The sequence below is a fragment of the Octodon degus genome, unplaced genomic scaffold (genome assembly GCF_000260255.1).
Source record: "Octodon degus isolate 3935 unplaced genomic scaffold, OctDeg1.0 scaffold00111, whole genome shotgun sequence".
In the NCBI taxonomy this organism is placed as follows: Eukaryota; Metazoa; Chordata; class Mammalia; order Rodentia; family Octodontidae; genus Octodon; species Octodon degus.
Window position 1 is genome coordinate 7,474,567 of NW_004524687.1, and position 20,107 is coordinate 7,494,673.

Sequence of the window (20,107 nt, forward strand, 5' to 3'; positions counted from 1 at the left end):
AACTTAGAGCCAGGAGCCAAATGCAGATCAGAATATCTTCTGCGTTCATCTACAGGATTTGTAAGACAGACTTCCAGAAATTCTTCATAATAATGGGTATATTGTTCAAGAGTTATTACTGAGAACCTACTCTGTGCCTATGCATAGGCCACTTGGGCAGATATGAAGATTTCTTGTCCTGTATAAGACAAGACAGAAATAGGTACGAAGCAATTTTGATGAAACCTGGTGCTGTAAGCTGGAATACCTATTTGTGTGATGTGCTGAGAGATGACAGAGTTGGGAACAATTGCTCTGCTAATGGGAAGTGAGAGGGGAGGGGAAACTGGAATTTCTCCTTATGCTGCTCCTTATAGAGAGAATGCCATTGGTACATTACACAAGACACTAATAACACATTTGGAATGATCTAGTCACTCTACCTACTTACCTACCTACCTGTCTAGAAATGGTCTCGTGACATAAAAATATTCCTTAAAAATAAACACATTCTTTTTAATGACCACAGTACGCTAGCAAACTCTTGTTTTTTTATCTGCTTGTTCAGTTTTTATATAAACCTCTCCTCCCTTCTGTGACTCAGGACTTCATATTCGGGTTCACCAGCCCTCTAACTCCAAGTTGTGGATGCTTTGGGAGGGAAATGCTGACACTGAACTCAGGTCACTGGCTAGTTATTAATATCAGTTGCTTTTTAGTACAATACCTTGTCTTTCCTCCATATAGGTAATAGACTGGTATTGAGGACCTAGCAATGATATTTTGGACTTTGCTGCTAGTCTCATTTCAGTGATAGGATTCTGACAGTGGCCTTGCTCAGCCAACTGATATTCATCAACTTCTTTACATGTATATCATAAATAACTTACCCATGCTGTTTCTTGTTTTCTTAAGTGGAAGATGAATTAAAGAATGGGATTTATTACCATAGCATAAATCTAAAGCCCAAAGGAAAGCATGAAAAGCTATGATTTCCCCAGTGGGGCTCTCCACTGACTGATAGATCACATTCATGTTAAGCATATGCCAGACCCAAACCATGAAAACCACCAATGTGCACATGAAAATTGTTTTTAAGTATACGTAGTGGCATGGTAATGAACGAGGAGCGTGAGGTCGTACATCTGCAACAGGCAGGAAGTGACAGAGATCTGGTTCAAATGTTTCCTAAACCTCAGGTTTTGCCCATTAAGGGAAAGAAAAAAAAATTGAAGACTGGTACTGCAGAGGTACTAACTGAAACAATTCAGAGAACATAAATGCTGGAGTAAGTTTGGGCTTACCATATCGGGCAGGTTTCAATGCACATGCAGTGTTCCAACTTCTCCCTTCCTTGGGAGAATATAATTAACTCCACCGCAATGAGGTGAAAGCTGTGAGGCCCCTGTTTCTTGATGCTGGCAGCTTCCGTGTGACAGAGCCACACCTGCCATTGGCCACTCCTGCCTTGATGGCACAGAGCCTTGGGCCACATATAAGTCAGGTTACAAGCCACCGTGGACAGAAAGCTTGTGTTTCTAAGTAGCTTTGGCTCTTTTCTAACGACAAGGAACATCCAACTTCTCCAGCTACTTGACTCCATTCCTGGTCACCTCTCTTTCATACCAGGTGGCCCTAGGCAAACAGAAAATGCCTCACTCACAACTCTGGCATAAGGGATTCTTGCCATTGCTGATGATGGTCCATATCAGCTACTGCAGGTAGGCTGTGGAAGAGGCCAGGAACCAAACAAGGAAGAAAAACTGAAGGTGAGCACCTGCTGGCAGGTGAGAGACCTGAGCTGTACATAAAGCACTCAGTGAGAGAGAACATGAGGAAAACCAAGATGGGAATAAGCTTAAGCTAAGCTTGGCAGTGATCAACTGAGGACAAATGATGAGGAAGCTGCAGCTATTGGAGTTCTGTGAAACCCAGAAAAGCTTCTGCTTGACCATTGGACAAAATTGACAGAATGAAGAGTTCACAAGAGGCATATATATAGTAGTAGACATGATACTCCAGTGAGCAAAAGTAGCTGTACAACATAACACTTTCATGATACCTAAAAGTAGACCATAATTTCTAAATTTTAGAGAAGGTCAAATAAAATTCATGTTTCTTTGTCTTGTGGCTGCTATCCAACTGTCAGATCTCCCATCCACCATTCATTTCCCCACTTTCCTCCACATTCCCATTAGAGAAAGGAGGCCAATGTAAGGTTGGTTCTGCTTTGCTCAGTAAAACAAGCAAACAAAACCTCACAAAAGTGTAAATCCTGCAACTGTCATTGAATAAAAACTGCAGGGTAGAGAGAATGAAATTAAGGTAATCTCTCATGCACATTTATTAATAATTGGGATAGCTCCAAGAACATTTGACAAATAAAGGACACAGGAATCATTTCCTTCAATGAATTCAGCAAGAAGTAGTAGTTCAGGATCTCATCACTTAAGTGGAGGATTTTCTCAACAAATAATAAAATATGGCAGATTTTTACAGTGTGTAATGCCAATATTAACTTCTTATGTTCAGAACAATGGCCACTATTTTACCAGCATTTTCTTTTTCAGAAGTTTTCTCCATGGAAGTATCATTTTTCAGTCATGATAGTTACCCTTTAAAGTACACACTGCAGTATGCTCTCCTTTTGTTCATATACTCACTGTACTGCACAACTATCACAGCTGTGTAAGTCTAGAGCATTTGTATCAACCCCCCCAAAGAAACCCTGAATCCAGGACCCTCCACTCTTCCATCTCCTTTTGCCCCATTTCTGGGAACTACTAATCCACTTCCTATCTCCATGAGTTTTTCTACTCTGGACATTTCAAATAAATGCAATCATACACTATGACATGCTGAGTCTGGCTTTTTCAATTAAGTGTATCTGTAAGAATTATCCATGTTGCAACATGGATCAGTACTTCTTTGTATTGCTAACTATTATTCCATTGTTCAGGCTACCATGTTTTGTTTATTTGTTCATCATCTGACAGAGAGATAAATGTTTTCCACTCTTCAGATAGTTTGAATAATGCTTCCATGAACTTCAATGTGTAAGTTTTTGAGTGAATATATAATTTCAATTCTTTCGGCAATATGCATTAGATTAAAATTGTAGAGTTATATGATGAGTCCATGCTGAACATTTTGAGAACCTACCAAACCACCAGAGGAGCTGCACCATGTTTTCACTCTGTGGAATTTCTCCACATTATTGTCAGCACTTATAACTATCTTTTTTATTATATCCCTAACCACAAGTGAAAGTATATCATGGCAGCTTTTCTTCTGCTTTACCTAAAGACTAATGACGCCAAGCATCTTCTCATGTGTTTATTGGTCATTTGGATATTTTTTTGAGAAATGTTTATTCAAATACTTTGCCTATTTGTGAGTTGAGCAACTTATCTTTATAGAGTTGAGATGTTCCATATTTGTTGTATGAATTATTTCCCTGGAGATTCCTGCTCAAATATAGTGTCCTCCCTACTTTAATCACTATTTAGGGGATGATGAGTATCATTACTGATTTGGGTAATGATTAGGCTGCAATATTTATTGAACACTTACTTTGTTCCAGACACTATTTTTATTCATCTACTGCTAAAGAAAAGCCTGCTGCTTAGGCCCTTAAATATTCATAACAATTAGCAAAGCTATTCCTTAAGGAAGCACTCATGTGTTTTGTTCCTATGAGACTCAGAGTCATCGTATTACCCCCTTCTGCCAAGTAAGTAGAGTTAATTAATAGAGCAAATGCTTCTATTGGTAGGTAAAGCACTTTTAGTGTTTGGGATGTCTAGAATACGTTAATCACTTTTAGACTCAAGAGGAGTGCTTCAAAGTTCCATTTTAAATGTTTGAGATTAAAATTATGCACTTGTTTCCTGAAAATGCACCCAAGAGAATCCTTTTCAAATTGTTCTTGATGTCTTCTTACAGCACTAAGTATGAACAATGCTTACCAAAGTGGCAAAGAAAAAGAATCATAAACAATCTGCAGGAGAACATGCAGGAAGCAATGGATTCATTCTCTTAAACCAATTGTAGCAAAGTTGACCCTGCTGACATGTAGAGGTTACGGAGGTCAGGAAGGCTACACACGGGGGTAGTGAACAAACTAAGACACCTTCTAAGAATAAGTGATCAGGAGAAGGGCAAAGCTGAGGCGAGGCCATACCTTCACCAGCTCCCCTTTTTCTGTGAAAAGTGGTTCAATTCTCAGCCTCCTTCTCTTAGGCAGTACACATCCAGCACATGCTACCTTACAATCTCCCTTTCTACTTCCTTCATCTTCCCTTGAAAGTCAAGCAACTCAAACAAAATCAAATGGAGGGTATGAGGTGACATAACATCATCTCAAACCTTCACTTTATCAATTTCAGCATTTGTAGATTTCTGCTCTCTCACACACTCAAGTTCCCAAGATCTCAGCTAGCCCATCTAACCTCCCCAGGAGGCCAATTCTCAATAATCAGAGCATTGGAATTCCTGCCTCTGACTCTACTCACTGGTTCTATCAGTGAAGCCACTGGCAGGCTATACAGAGCTATTCAGGGACAGGACAGTACCTCTCACCTCGCAAAGGCCACCAGCTCCACCACTTCCATCCAAGACAGTTCTGTCAGGGAGCTCCCATAATGTACTACACTATCATTCATGTAAACAAGACCCAGAACAAAGACTTCAATATACAGAATTAAACCTAAGCTCCTCAATCCTGTGTGCCTCTGGAAATGCTTTTATGGAGGATTTACCTCTTGGGGATAGCACACTGCTCTAGAGTAACACAGGACAGTGGAAAGGGTATCCTGTGCCGAACTATGTTCCCCTAATAGTTATATGTTGAAGACCTTCCCCCACCCAGTACTCAAGAATATGACTATATTTGGACAAGGGACTTTGAAATATGATTAGAAGGAAAAAAGGCCATTGGCAGGGGAGGGCCTTACCTTAATACAACTGGTGTCCTTAAAAGAAGAGAGGACATTTGAACATAAAAAGAAATGCCAGGGGCCTGGCTGCATTAAAAATATAGTGAATAAATGCCAAGAAGCAACCAGCTGCAAGCAGGAAGGAAAGGAGAGATCCCACCTGCCCCTCTGACCTCGCACATACAGCCTCCAGCACTGGGAGGAATACCTACCTCTCTTTTGAGTGCCCTGGTCTGAGCTGTTTTGCATGACAGCTCCAGCAAATGGGAATACGGGGACCTCCAGGGGAAAATAGGCACTCACCCTGTAGTAGTCAGTGCTGTACACATCCCGGGACATCCCAAAGTCCCCGATCTTCACCAGCAGGTTCTCCCCCACCAGGCAGTTTCGGGTGGCCAGGTCACGGTGCACAAAGTGCTGGGACGCCAGGTACACCATGCCTGCGGCAATCTGCTGTGCAATGTGCAGCATCTGTGACTGTGTCAGCTCCGTGGGTGGGTTGCCCTCTGCCATCAGTACTGCATCAGGTCCATGTGCCCTAGGGAGAGCAAGGAGGGGAGGCAAGGCTGGAGCCTCAGCCCTGACCAGAGGGGCTGTCTCACTCAGCACAAGGAAGGACTAAGATGCTTCATAGCACCCAGCTTTGCCTCTAAAGCTGCTACAGCACCTTGGCTGTCTCTTCTCCTTGATTGTAGAATTGCAGGGTCACAGGAACCTGCTGCTGCCCCACCCCCATGCTGACAGGATTTGGGGGACTTCAGAACCCTGGCCAGAGCCTCTGATTCTGAGAAGTAGAAAATGGCCCCAGTAAAGGAAAATGCTGGGAAGAAGGGCTCTCCTAAGGGTGGGGCCAGGGCATCCCAACATCCCACAGATTCCCCACCCCACCCACCAAGCCTTGTACAGTGAGAGACAGAGAACACCTGAGCCCCAAACTGATCTCTCCAAGGCTCACCTCCAGCCCCTAAGCTTTCAGTCTACCTCAACTGTGGTTACAGGGGTTGGGGAGCTCCCTTATGCCAGTGCAGCAGAGCCCCAGGGTGACCTCAGTAAAGATTGTCATCCCCAGTACAAAGCATGGCTTCCACCAGGCCACCTTCCTACTAGCCCTATGCTCAACACATTCCATGGTACACATAGGAGAGCTCCTCCAAGCCACTCACAATGTTTCCTTTGCTGGGGGCAGACTGATTCTTTAAACTATTGCAGTCTGATGTAGATTTTAATCTTTCTGTTTTGCATGTTTTAGAATTGTGTGAAGGTGAAGCCACTTGTGGTTGCAGAGGGTGATGACTCTTTCTTATCTCGAATTGGCCCAAACTCTGCAGAGCATCTTCTTTGTCTTTTCATACCTTTAATAAATATAAAACATTACTACTTGTTTTTGTTTGTCTTGACCAATTCTTTGTTCAGGACAGAAAGGACCTGGAAGAACCCTCTAGAGGGAGACTCCAGCACCCGAAACCTGGTGACAGCATCAACACTGAATTTGAATCCAGGCCTAACACAATGGCTGCGTGGTTCTGGGTAAAATAACCGTTCTGGGCTTGTGGCTTCATTGGAAACAAAAAAATGAAGACTCTAACTAACTGTATGTCTGTGAAGGTTTTGTTGTGAGAACAAATTGAGGCTGTACAGTGTTTCCCAGACTTTCATTAGGAACTCAGAGCGAAAGGCTCTCAAAACATAATAAAAACACCTCTTTTCTTTGAAAAAGCTATGGACAGGTGGCAAGAAGACATTAATTATGCTCTGATAACAAAAAGCATCCTTTCATTAACAGTTAATCAAGCCCAACTCATTAGAGCAGCCCCAATCCCTCAACTACAGAGCAGTACTCATCTGCGGTCTATTAGGGCCTGACAGCAAGCTGAGGGTAGAAGGCTAGGAGTGAAATGTCCTCTGTATGGAAACCTGGCTTCCACAAAACCAGTCCATGGGGCCACAAAGGTTGAGGACCACTGCTTTCAGGGTCAGGGAAAGATTTTCCTCCACTTTCTAAACTCTACTGAGATATTGACACCCAGGAGAAGGACCTAGGGTGCACACAGATGAGGATCCAAAATGAAGATCTAAAGAACCTGGCCAGGAGCCAGCCTCATAGACTTAGTTCAATGAAATTCAATGAAATATGTTGTAGATTGAGTACAGTCTACTGTAACATTAGAAAACTGGACAAATTGGAGGCATGAATTCTGGATGGAGGGAAGGCCTGAGACCTACACAGGCCACCTTTGTGCCAGGTGCCATCCTCCAGCCTTTTACTGTGCAGGCATGAGGAGATGGGGACCCTCTAGGGCAGGGCTGCCGCCATCCTAGCCAGCCTGGCTTAGAGGATGGGCCCACATCTCTAAGAAGCCACTTCAGCTGCTTCCACCAGGTCTAGGAACAGCGTTCTTTTAACATCAGAAGGCCCTGGACACTTTAAAGCAGAAAGATCTGCTTTAGGTCAGGTTTCCGAAGAAGGTCCAAACAGGAATGTAAATGAAGTAGAACCGCACACTTCACCTTTGCTCCTTCCAGTACCAGAAGTGAAGACGCTCTTTCCTATTCCAAGAGAACACTAAATGCACTTTCTCTCTTCTGGGAGAAAACAAAGTTGCACTTTCCACTAAGATGTGCATCCCTTATTCTGGGAGAACAGTCAGATGTGTTTCTGTTCTTGTAGGAGAACAGTAAGGTACACTTCCTTTCTTCCAGGAAAAAGTTAGGATGCATTTCCTTCCTTCTAGGAGAACATTAAGATGCACTTCCCCTCTTCCAGCAGACACTAAAATCTACTTCCCTTCTTTCAGGAGAACCATAAAATGTACTTCTTCTCCCAGGAGAAAATAAGGTGAACTTCCTCTCTTCCAGGTGAGTGCTAAAATTCATTTTACCTCTTCTGGGAGAACACCACAAGGCACCTCCTGCTTCCAGAACATTCTTAGGGTGCAGATGCACCAGCATTCTGGCTTGAGCTGTGAGGAGGAGCAGTGCCCAGGACCTGCTCCATGGGCTGCTCAGCCTTCCTTGGCCGCTGTCCCCAGCAGAGGATGTGCCTGGCAGTTTACCACACTTTGCTTATTCTGGTGTTCTGCAGCATACTGGCGCTTTTCTTCTTTTCAAAATTAAAGTGAGTCTATTTATTTCAAAATATAAACTAAAATAACTCAATGGAAAGATACAATGATGTATATTTGGATATAATGTGCTTTTCCATTATGTGTACAGCGTGAGATGATCTCACAGCTGTCACGCACACTATGGACTCGGAAGTCAGGAGTTTGAATCCGCTTCTGTCTCCTGCTAATTGTGTGACTCAGTCTCCCCAAACATTGTATGGGAATGATGGTGATAATATTTTATTAGATTTAAGCAAGTTAAAATATTTAAAGTGCTCATGAATGCACTCAATAAACATGAACTTAAATCATTTGAAAGACACTTATCTTTCTCCTCATTGCAGGAGAACTATGGAGCAACTCTAGAGGAAAATCTGGGAAGCTTTCCCTGAAAACAAGGGTTTTGTTTTCCTCTCCCTTTCCTACTTCACCTAGCGCGGGGCTGGCCATGCTGTGATTAATATGAGCTTTTGGATGATAAGAAAGCTGGGGAGATAACAGAAGACATCCTGTTGTCAGGAAGTGCCAAGAACATGCCGGACCATCAATCACATGCATACATCAAGATTCTTCCAGAGGACAGACTCTCCTTGCAAGGCATTATTGCACTGAGTCCCTGGTTGCATGGCGACACTTTTCAACTGCACCTGGCCACATCTTCCATGGCCATACCTGGGTATGTTGCTCTTACAGTGTCTTGGGCTTTGAGTGATATTCTCTGACCCACTTGCAAACTTCCACAGACCCTCTAGGGCACACGACATGTAATATAATAAATGTTCAGTAAATGCAAGTTGATTCAAGTCCTTAGAGCATTATCGCATAGAGTTGCTTAAGAACAAGGAAGACACTGTGGCCTTCTTTTTCTTCTGTTTCTTTCTCAGGCATCTGTGAGGACAATTATTAGGAAGGGCTATTCTAAAGAGAGGAAAGGAGCTGGGGAGATGGCTCAGTAGAGTAAGCGCTTCCCTGGCAGGCGCAAGGGCCTGAGTTCAATCACCGGTTCCGAGAGAGAGAGAGAGAGAGAGAGAGAGAGAGAGAGAGAGAGAGAGAGAGAGAGAGAGAGAAGTGTTCCCTTCCCAGTAGCCCCTGTCCTGGCCTCCACGTTGTCAGAGCTGGAGGTTGGCTCTCTCCTTAAGCCCAGCTTCCCCTCTGGCCTCTCTTACCTAAGGAACTTGTTCAGGTCCCCGTGCTTCATGTACTCAAAGACCATTATGAGCGGGTCTCCCTCCACACAGACACCGTAGAACTTGACGATGTGCTCATGTTGCAGGTTGGTCAGCAGCTCAGCCTCTCGGTGGAAGTCCTTGCGTGCATTGTCACTGGCATCCTTTAGTGTCTGGGGAGAAGATGCACAGGAAGAAAAAAGCAAAGTTTTTAACCCAAGATATCAAAAAGCAAATGGATCAGCAAGGTATTTTATTACTGGTTCCTAAGAATTCTAGAAGAGAAAGTTATTTTTCTCTTTTATTGCACAAAAGACTGGAAAGTAGCATAAGTTCTTAGGAAATAATGTTTATATTAATGACTAAGCTAATCTTCATGGATAGGTAGCACTTTACACTTTACCAAGTACTTTCACAGATGTTCTCTTGTTAAGTCATTTTGCAAACTGCACATCTTTTATCTCTGGTCTGGGCCTAGCACTTATGAAGAGCTTTCCAATTTTGATTCCTTTTGAACTGCCTATGATAATGTGTACACCTCACTTCTGGCCAGAGAACCTTCTTTGAAACTTTACAGAATGAGAAGATTCAGCAGAGAAGAGCCAGTGAGCCATCATGGGCCATCTTTCCACTTCAGCAAGGATACCTTGCTGGTCCCTGGGTCACACACTAAGACCTTCTCCAGCTTGCAGCCCCCCACACAAATGCCTCAAGAAGTGTCCCCACAAAGTGAGCTTCAAGAGCACTCACATTGCCAGAATAAATATTGGCAGAAGCATGTCAGCTGGACTGAGATGTCTGTAAATCTCGGCTTATACCCCTGAGCCACCATGGGGTACAAAGCTGGCATGAGTTAAAGTCACACAAAAGGGCTGAGTCTTGTCAGAGACCATCACCAAATAAGAGCTGCTATGGCATCAAGAATCCATTGACACTGGTCCAGACTCAGACACTTATGGTCAAGTAGGGATATAAGACACAGAAATAACCACAAGTCCTACTCAACACCAAATGTCCTGAAGACCAGCTCCTTTGTGACTCTGGCCAGTGTGATCTTTGATATTGCTTCCTGAAGATTAGCACTTACATTTTGCAAAATCTGCTGCCATACAGATGACAAAGAGCTGGGTCTCCCTACCTTGCATATTCCTCTGCTTAGAATGTTAGCCTGGGTGTTCTCCCTAGTGTATGAGGTTAATAATGCCTCTTTCCATAGACTTCTACTTCCTAATCCCTAGTACCTGAGCATTTGTTGTCTGCCTTGATAAAAGAAATGCTACAATCTTATGAAGTTAAGGATCTTGGCATGAGCAGATTAGTCTGGTTCAGCTGTGTGAGTCCAGCAACATACAAAAACAACAACAACAAAAAAACCCGAAAACACACACACACACACACACACACACACACACACACACACCTTGTAACAGCAAAGATGGAGAAAATGTAAGGATAGAAATAGAGGTGTGAAGGGAGAGAAGACACTATTTTGCTGATTTTGAAGAAGGAAGAAGGGACCACAAGCTGAAGAATATGAGTAGCTTCAAGAAGATGGATAGCCAAGGAAGCCTAGAACTTTCAGAAGGATCCAGCCCTCCTGACACCTTGACTGTAGTTTAGTAAAATTGATTCTGGACATCTGACCACCAAAACTGTGAGAGTGAATTTGTATTAAGTCACTGAGTTTGTAGACATTTGTTATAACACCCCCTAGGAAGCTAACTCACATCTCTAAACACCAGAATTGCAAGATGAAGCTCCCCATCACTTCTCCAGGAAGACTCACTCAACAGCCTCTTGCTGCTGTTACAGTCTCATGGCTCCCCAGGCCCTGCTGGGCAACTCTCCTAGATGTACTTCACATTTACTTCTATTGTATCACTGAGATGATCACCAATGCTATAGCCTAACCGAGCTGACTTTCTTGTCTCTGGAATAGACTGAGCTCCTCTTATCTCTATGCCTTCCCTGTCTGCATCACCAGCACTGGACATGGTAGAGGGCATATGATGTGTTTTATTCAATAGATATCTACAAATTAATGATGTGGGTCATGGAAATCAAATGCTGAGAGCAAGAGTTCTTACAAGGAGTAGCTGCTTCAGACTGAGGGACAAGGATGAGGGACACCTGAGGTCACACCTGGTGGGGTGGCATGTGTGTGGATCCCTCCTCCAGGAAGACTGCAGCTGGTCTCTATCACAGCTAAATGGAGAACATAGACATATATATTCCCTCATTAGAACAAGATGAAGGCACTGGCACCCATCAGACTCATATGACTGCAGAACTCAAAACTGCATCTAGTATCCAAGAACTAACATGGCTGTAGGAGTCATTTCCCAAGTGGGTTCCTCTAGGGAAGTTCCTGAGCTGGGGCATCTGTAAACAGACTGAGAACTGAGGAGGAGATGAGCAGGGGAGATGTTCTTCATGGCATGTCTCAGGGTCTACATCTGCAGGAAAGTTTGGCAGAGGTCAGGCTGAACTGTGACTGTTTTAACAAAGCCTTATCTGGCCTATGAGACGAACATACAGAGCTGCCCTGAGGCTGCTTTCCCCTCATCAGTGAGTTCCTGGGGCAGGTCAACTTCTGGAAGAGAATATCAGCTAGAGTGGAATTTCTGAGGCCTCTTACAGGCCAGACAGTGAGGCTTGTCAGTTGGAGTCCCCAGCAACCTGGGGAAGCCTAAGTCTTTCTTTAGTCAGGCTCCGTGCTCATCCCTGAGTCCACCACAGGATGATTTCTCAGCATGCAGAGGACATCAGTGATCACGCAGGGCCTGCTCAAGTCAGCCTTAAAAGGTTAGGGGCAGTGCATGATCTCCAAGTGCTGTCAGCTCTCACAGCCTCCCAGCCTAGCACCTTCCTTAATTGCCTCTGTTTAGCAGGACTTAACAGTGCTCTGCTAATGGCGACCTGACACATAAAGGCAGAGATCATAGACATAGCTTCTTCTAGACCCGTGGCTGGCTTCTTGAGCCACTTCTGGAATCACTTTGCTACCCTCCCTTTGGCACATGGTTTCTAAGAACGGTTTTGCCAACTACAGGCTCTGCTTAGGAAATTGAGTGTAGCTGGCCCCTCAAGTGCTCAGAGAAGCATAAACCCTCATGTGCTGTTTCCATGGAAACAGCTCATGTCTTCATTTAATAAAATGAACAGTGGCTGAGATATGGTGTCTTGGTCTCTCTCTTGACTCTAAAGAGATGGCACTTGTTACAATCTCTCTGCCTCCTGATTTAGTTCACTAGAATTTACTCTACACTTCTTTGTGTTCCTGCTCACAGGAAGGATAAATATGCTTATGTTGACAGTTTTACTTAGGTCAGTTTTATCCATGAACATGCTTTTGGTGAGTTAAAAAAAATTTCCTCCCACTGTTTTGTTTTGATGAATTTCTCAGTGGTAAAACAGCAGATGAGGCAAGGAGATAGACTGGGAAAAAATGAAGACAAGAGTTGTTATCTTCCAGGTCTCTTTCCTGAGTTTACAGAACAAAGCACATACAAAGCATATATATAATCTCACATTTGACTTGCTTTATGGTATGGGATGTGACTGTGTCCACTACTTGCCTTTTAATGTGAAAGTGCATTCTGGTATCCTTTCTTCTTTTCTTTTCTTTTCTTTTCTTTTCTTTTCTTTTCTTTTCTTTCTTTTCTTTTCTTTTCTTTTCGCATTTTAGGGAAGGGTCTACAGGTTGTTCAGGTTCTCACTACTAGATCAGACTTGTAGTGATCTGCCTGTTTACAGCCTCCCAAGAGCTGGGATTACAAGTGTGTACCACCACACCCAGTCTCAATTGCCATTTCAGCACACCCTGGGGGTGGGGCTGGCACAGTAGACCCAAGGATCGAACCCCTGGCCCCTAAGCCTGCTTGCAGGTGCTTTAATCTACTGAGCTCTTTGGCCAGCCCTGGTATCCCTTCTCTTACTGGCTTCCCAAGTTCCAGGAAATCAAATAACCCCTGCCATACAAGGTGTGTTCAAAGTACATACAAAAGAACTCAGGAAAGGAATGAAACATGAGCCACTATCTGAAAAGGCAGAACATGAACCCAACTAAGGAGTGAAAACTAAGACAGAGCCCAAAAATGGCAGCTGGCAGAGGAACCCACTTCCTATGCTGAGGAGGACTGCCCAAATCACTCTCCTGAAGCCTGGATCCCAAATTCTTCTTTCTTTCAGTCAGTACAAATCTTTCCACTAGTATGCTCAATAGAAAAAGTTCTAGTTTAGGATTGAAAACTATAAGTTCAAACCTTGGCTCTGCCCTCAAACTGTTTGAATTCTGGCTTACCCGCCTCTACAGTAAGGGTGTGTTCATATCACCCACCAGCCCAGATTGACAGACAAGTGGATGGGAATTTTGTCTGTTAGCATTTCTCTACCAGGGTCTTTGAGAGAGAAGGACACTTGTGTAACTCAAATTTGAACACAGGCTTAGCTTCAATTTTTCCATGTAAGAAGAGTCAACAGAGACCAACAGATGTCTGGATTGGGCACAGGGAGAAGTGCTGATGGCCACTGTCTTCTTCTACTTGGCAGTCTATTTCCTGAAAGCATGGAGCTACCTCCAGAGACCGAGCGCTTGGCCTGTACTTTCTCCTTGAGACCTCGTCACTCCATTCAGATGCTGGTCTGAGGTGCAGAGAGAGCTCATGTTTACATCCTTAACCTGCGTCTTTTAGTGAGTTGGGAAAGGTGCTAATTGATTTAGGTCATTTTTACATGGCATGAACATACCCTGCATGCCATCTTTCTGTTCAAATTTTAGCTATGTAGTGTTGAGTCAAGAATGCTAGTTTGTATGTGTGGGGTGGGATGAGAAAAAGAACCAGATTTTTTTTTCTGGAAGCACCAACCTGAAAAGTCTGCATGCGTGTTACAGTCCTTTGAATCCATAGAAAATCACTGTGGGAAGTGGTCTGCTTAATTCAATGTTAAATGTTGTTCTTCAGTAACAATTTTTTTTTTGATGTAAAACAGATTTTACTATTCATAGGGCAAATGCATTTCACAAATAAGACCTTCTACATGCCTATCCATTTTGTATGTTCTCTCTTTTTCCTACATTATGACTCAATTTTATTTTAAGAGATTCAGAAATATATGGTGGCAGAAACTCAGGCAGAATCATCTTCTGAATTTGGCACTCATAGGACAGAATTTTTAAAGGGTAGAACCATGGCCAGACAACAATCAGAAGCTGGAAAATCTTGCTGGCAACACTTTTTGTGAACATCAGCTTTGCCGTGCAGCACAGCTATAGTCACAGCTCTCAACTGTATGAGGTCTGGCTGGTTCCTAGAGTCCCATGACAGTGCGCTGAGACTATAAGCGTGGGATGGCAGCTTCCCACCATGACTCCCTCCACTGAAGTCTAATTTTGACAAGCATATTCACCCAATCATTGAATACTGCTGGTTTCTTACTACCTTGTATGTTCATTTATTTTATTACTTGTGAATTTCCTAACACTTGAAAGGTAGAAGTCTCATCCACAGCTACAGCAAGATTGCCTGGAATGTGTGTTGATTAACACCTGGAGTAATGGAGTAGTATGAGATAAATATCAGCACAGAACTTAGGAGTTAGTGAAAGTAGGATATAAGTAAAGGAAAATCAAAATCAAAACAAAATGTGAGAGCAAAATACCAAGGTCAATGAGAAGATAGTTTGATAAGTGCTTGCCTGGCAAGTAGAAGGTCCTGAGTTCAATCTCTGGTACCACTAAATAAATAAACAAACAAATAAATAAATAAAGGTAAAGGTTGGCCATAGCTCAGTGGATTAAAGCACCTGCAAGCAGGTGCAGGGGCCAGCGGTTTGATCCCAGGGCCTTCCATGCTGGCCCTGCCCCCAGGGGGTGCTGAGACAGCAACTGAGACTGGGAGTGGTGGTCCATGCCTATAATCCCAGCTCTTGGGAAGTTGTAAACAGGCGGATCACTATGAGTCCGATCTAGTAGTGAGACCCTGAACACCCTGTAGACCGTTCCCTAAAATACAACAACAACAACAGAAAAGCTAGTTAGAAAGGCAAGAGACCTTATTTAAAAAAACTGATGTAATAGGATATTGTGGGACAAAAACTGATCACACACTTCAAAATAGGATGCATTCAATGATTAAATAGATGGTTGAAGGAAAGGCAAGACAAAAAGAGATTGTGGTCTTAATGGAGAATGTTTGCTCTCTTGAGACCTTCTAGACAAGTGTTGCCTATATTTACCATTTGAAATGTCCTTTAGGCTGAAAATACAATTATTAATTACCGAAGATAGATCAAAAAATATTAAATGTCTAAATAGCACAATATCAGTCAATGAAATTGAAAATGTAAATGAAAACCTATCAACAACAACAAAACAAAAGCCAAGGCCTGACAGATTCACTGCTGAATTCTACAAGAAATGTAGAGAAGATGTAGCACCACTACTTCTCACAATTTTTCAAGAAATTGAAGGGGAAACAATTCTCCCAAATTTATTCCTACAGGTGAGCATTACCCTGATATCAAAGCCAGAGAAGAATCCAAAAGAAAAATAGAAAGAAAGACTTATATCCAAAATGAATACAGAAATAAAAATTCTCCGTAAGACCTAGCAAACATGATGCAGCGAAGCATCCAGAGGACTACAGACTATGATCAAGTACAATTCATCCCATGGATGCAGAGATGGTGGAACATACAAATCAGCAAATGCAATACTTCATAAGAGAACCAAGGCAAAAAAACCCATGCAATCATTTCAAGAGACACACAGAAAACATTTGACAAAGCCCAACTGAACCAGAACTTGAAAGAAATGAACTTAGTGGATATATACAGAGTGTTACACCCAATCACATCTGAATACACATTTTTTTCAGCTGTATGTGGGACATTTTCTAAAATAGACCCCATACTAGTCCATAGTTCATGCTAAAGTCTGTGCAAGAAAACGGAAATTATCCCCTGCATATTATCATACCACAGTGCAAGACCAAAAAAAAAAATCACATAAATACATAGAAATTAAACAACACCCTCCTCAACAACCAATTGGTCACTGATGAAATTGAACAAGAAATTAAACAACATCTACAATTCAATGAAAATTCAAGTACAACATATTGGAATTTATAGGATGCAATGAAACCAGTACTTAGAGGGATATTTGTAGCTGTTAACACAGACATTAGAAAAACAGAACAAGAACAAATAAATACCTTAAAGCTGCACCTCAAAAGTCTAGAAAAAGAAGAACAAGCCAAACTCAAAGCCCAAAGATGGGAGGAAATTATAAAGATTAAAGCAGAAATTAATGCAATAGAGATGAAGAAAACAGTACAAAGAACAAATGAATCAAAAAGCTGGTTTTTTGAATGATTAAATAAAATTGATAAGTCCCTAGCCAACATTATCAAAAGAGGAAAGAAAATCCTAAAATTCAAGCAATAAGGAATGAAAAGGATGAAATTACAAGAGATCCAGTGGAAATTCAGAAGATCATCAATAGCTACTTTGAGAATCTTTACTGTCACAGAATATAAGACACAGAACAAATGGAAAGATTCCTAGAAAGGTACAAATTACCAAAACTGAATCAAGATGATATAAGAACTCTCAATATGCAAATAACAACAATGAAACTCATAATGTAATAATAATAAAAAAAACTACTGACAAAGAAAAGTCTGAGTCCTGGTGGATTCACAGCTGAATTCTACAAGAAATTTACACAAGATATAATCCCAATACTCCTCAAACTCTCCAATGAAACTGAAAGGAAACAATTCTCCCAAAATCATTCCTGGAGACAAGTATTATACTGATACCAAAACCAGAGAAAGATGCAATTAACAAAGAGAACTACAGATGAAAATTCCTTATGAACATAGATGCAAAAATCCTGATTACAATCTTAGCAAATAGAATACAGCAAATCATTAAGAAGATTATACACCATGACCAGGTAGAATTCATCCCAGGGATGCAAGGATGGTTCAACAAACTCAAATCTATAAATTTAATACACTATATCAATAGCTCCAAATCCAAAAACCACTTGATCATCTTAATTGACGCAGAAAAGGCTTTTGACAAAGTTCAACACTAATGCATGTCCAAAGTCCTACAGAAAATTCGAATACATGGCCTCTACCTCAATCTGATAAAAATTATCTATGACAATCCAACTGTTAACATAATTCTAATTAGAAAAAACTGAAATCTTTTACTCTCAGATCAGGTACAAGACAAGAATTCTCTCTGTCACCACTCCTACTCAATATAGTCTTGGAATCATTAGCTAGAACCATTAGAAAAGAGAGACATGAAAGGAATTAGAATAGTGAAACAAGAAGTTAAGCTATCATTATTTGCAGATGACATGATACTTTTCTTGGAAGACCCAAAAACTCCACCAAGAAGCTACTAGAATTAATACAGAAATTCAGTAACACAGCAGGATACAAAGTCAATACTCAAAAGTCAATAGCATTCCTCTACACAGATAACAAACACACTGAGAGGGAAATTAGAAAACCCATACATTTTACAATAGCACCACAGAAAATGAAATACTTTGGAATTATTCTAACTAAAGTAAAAGATCTGTTCAATAAAAATTACAGTACTCTAAAAAAAGAGATCATAGAGGATTACAGAAATAGAAATACATTCCCTGCTCCCAGATAGATAGAACCAATACAGTGAAATTGGCCATACACCCAAAATTGTTATACAGATTTAATGCAATACCTATCAAAATTCCACTGACATACCTCACAGACCTAGAGAAATCATTCCTAAAATATATTGGAATCAGAAAAAACCTAGAATAGCAAAGACAATCCTGGGCAAGAAAGGCAAGGCAGGAGGCATTAATATTCCTGACTTGAAATTGTACTACAAAGCTGTGATATAATCAACGTGGTAGTGGCAAAAATAGATCTGAGGAGATTAGAAGATGCAGAGGCCTCTGAGAAAACACTTAGCCACCTTATGCTTTGAAAATTGGCCAAACGTTTTCACTGGAAGAAAGATAGCCTCTTTATGAAATGGTGCTGGAAAAAATGGCTGTCTACATGCTGAAAACTAAAACTTGATCCAGGTCTATCACCATGCACTAAGCCAAAGTCAAAATGGATTAAAGATCTAAACATTAAAACAGAAACAGTAAGTCTCCTGGAAGAGAAAGTAGGAGGAACTCTTGAAAGCATAGGGGTAGGCAAAGAGTTCATGAACAAAATCAAATCGCACAGGTAATAGTTGAAAGAATTAACAACTAGGACATCCTCTTATTGAGAAGTTTTTGCACATCAAAAGAAGTTAACAACAAAGTGAAAAACAAACAGACAAATTTTGAAAAAAAACTTGACTAATAATCCCTCAGACAAAGGTCTGCTCTCTAGAATTTATAAAGAACTGAAAAATATTAGGTCCCCAAAATTTAAAGACTGAGCCCAGAAATGGGCATCAGAGATGAACACACACTTCTCAAAGGAAATAAGTAAATATATGAAAAAGTTCCCCACATCACTAGCCATCTGTGAAGTGCAAATTAAAACAACACTGAGATATCATCTCACCCCAGAAAGAATGGCTATCATAAAGAAATCAACCAACAACAAATGTTGAAGAGGCTGTGGGGAAAAGGGAACCCTTCTCAACTGCTGGTGGAAATGTGGACTGGTACAACCATTATGGAAATCAATGCGGAGACTCTATAAAAAACTAGCACTGGGAATCCCATTCAATCCTGCTATCCCCTTCTGGGAATTTTCCCAAAATAACTCAAAACATCATATCATAGTGATATATGTGCACCTATGTTTACAGCAGCACAATTTGTGATATCCAAATCTTGGAAATAACCAAAATGCCCTTCACCTGAGGAATGGATAAAAAAGATGTGGTGTTTTTATACAATGGAATATTACTCAGCTATAAAGAAAACTAAACTTGAAGCCTTCATATATGTATATGCCACTTGAATATATACTCATAAATGAAATAAACCAGATCCACATGTGTAAGTATCACATTGTCTCCCTAGTGTAAGAACTCAAAACAAGAAATAAAAATTAAAAAGTGCAACACAGTTAAATGGAAAGCAAGAACTTAAGGAGTAAACAGTGAAGAGACAGAAAGGAGAAAATTTAGGATATATAGCAGGGGCAAAAACCATAAATTTATATAAACAAGATGGTTAAGGCAATAGTCCTAAGAATCTCCATCAGGTTTTTGAAAATAGCAGTTAGTGGGTAGAATTCTTACCCTGACTAACTATATAAGCTGATACCTGTGAAATAAGCAACTAAACTGAGGATGGCAATGTGTAATATTAAAACCATGCTTGAAATACCTATCATTTTGGTTTTTTTTTTTTTCCACAAAAACTCATTTTGGTTTTCTAAATGTGTACTGCCTCTAATGTCATATCAATTATTGCTACACTCTTTTTTAAAGTAAATGTTTTTTTTTAAATCTAATAAAAGAAAACAAGAGACAGGAAAAATGTCATAGGATTGTCCTGCTACAATGTTATAAATGGTTTCATTTCTAAATTTCTGTGTAAAAATGTGGATTTTTTTTTCACATTCTATAGGGATTTAAAGTTTAGAATATCCATGGTTGTTGGAAAATAGCAGTTCCATGTTATGTCGAAGGCATTTGATATTCAGACAGTAATGTTAAGCTCAACTGCCTCTGTTACAGTGAAATAATATTATTAAGCTTCTCTTCTTGAGGGTTAACAACTAAAGTTGGCAAACCAAAAATTAGAGAAAAAGAAGGGCTACAAGGATAGCCAACATTTTGGCCCTAGCCCTTCAAGGTCAGTGAGGACTCAAGATATAAGAGTATCTGAGCTGTGACATCTTGTAACTCAGTAGTTTCCCAATTTTTCTGATCAAGGATATTATGGGGC

The 20,107-nt window shown here is 41.1% G+C and overlaps 1 protein-coding gene across 1 annotated transcript in view; it reads right to left on the reverse strand.

The window, feature by feature from the left end:
* Ntrk2 (neurotrophic receptor tyrosine kinase 2) overlaps nt 1-20,107 on the reverse strand; it is a 388,716-nt gene that overhangs the window by 73,175 nt on the left and 295,434 nt on the right. The window contains exons 18-19 of the mRNA XM_004639387.2: nt 9,187-9,359; nt 5,220-5,454 (exon numbers count right to left, since the gene is read on the reverse strand). Of these exons, the coding sequence (XP_004639444.1) occupies nt 5,220-5,454; nt 9,187-9,359 (408 nt within the window). The remainder of the gene's footprint in view (nt 1-5,219; nt 5,455-9,186; nt 9,360-20,107) is intronic.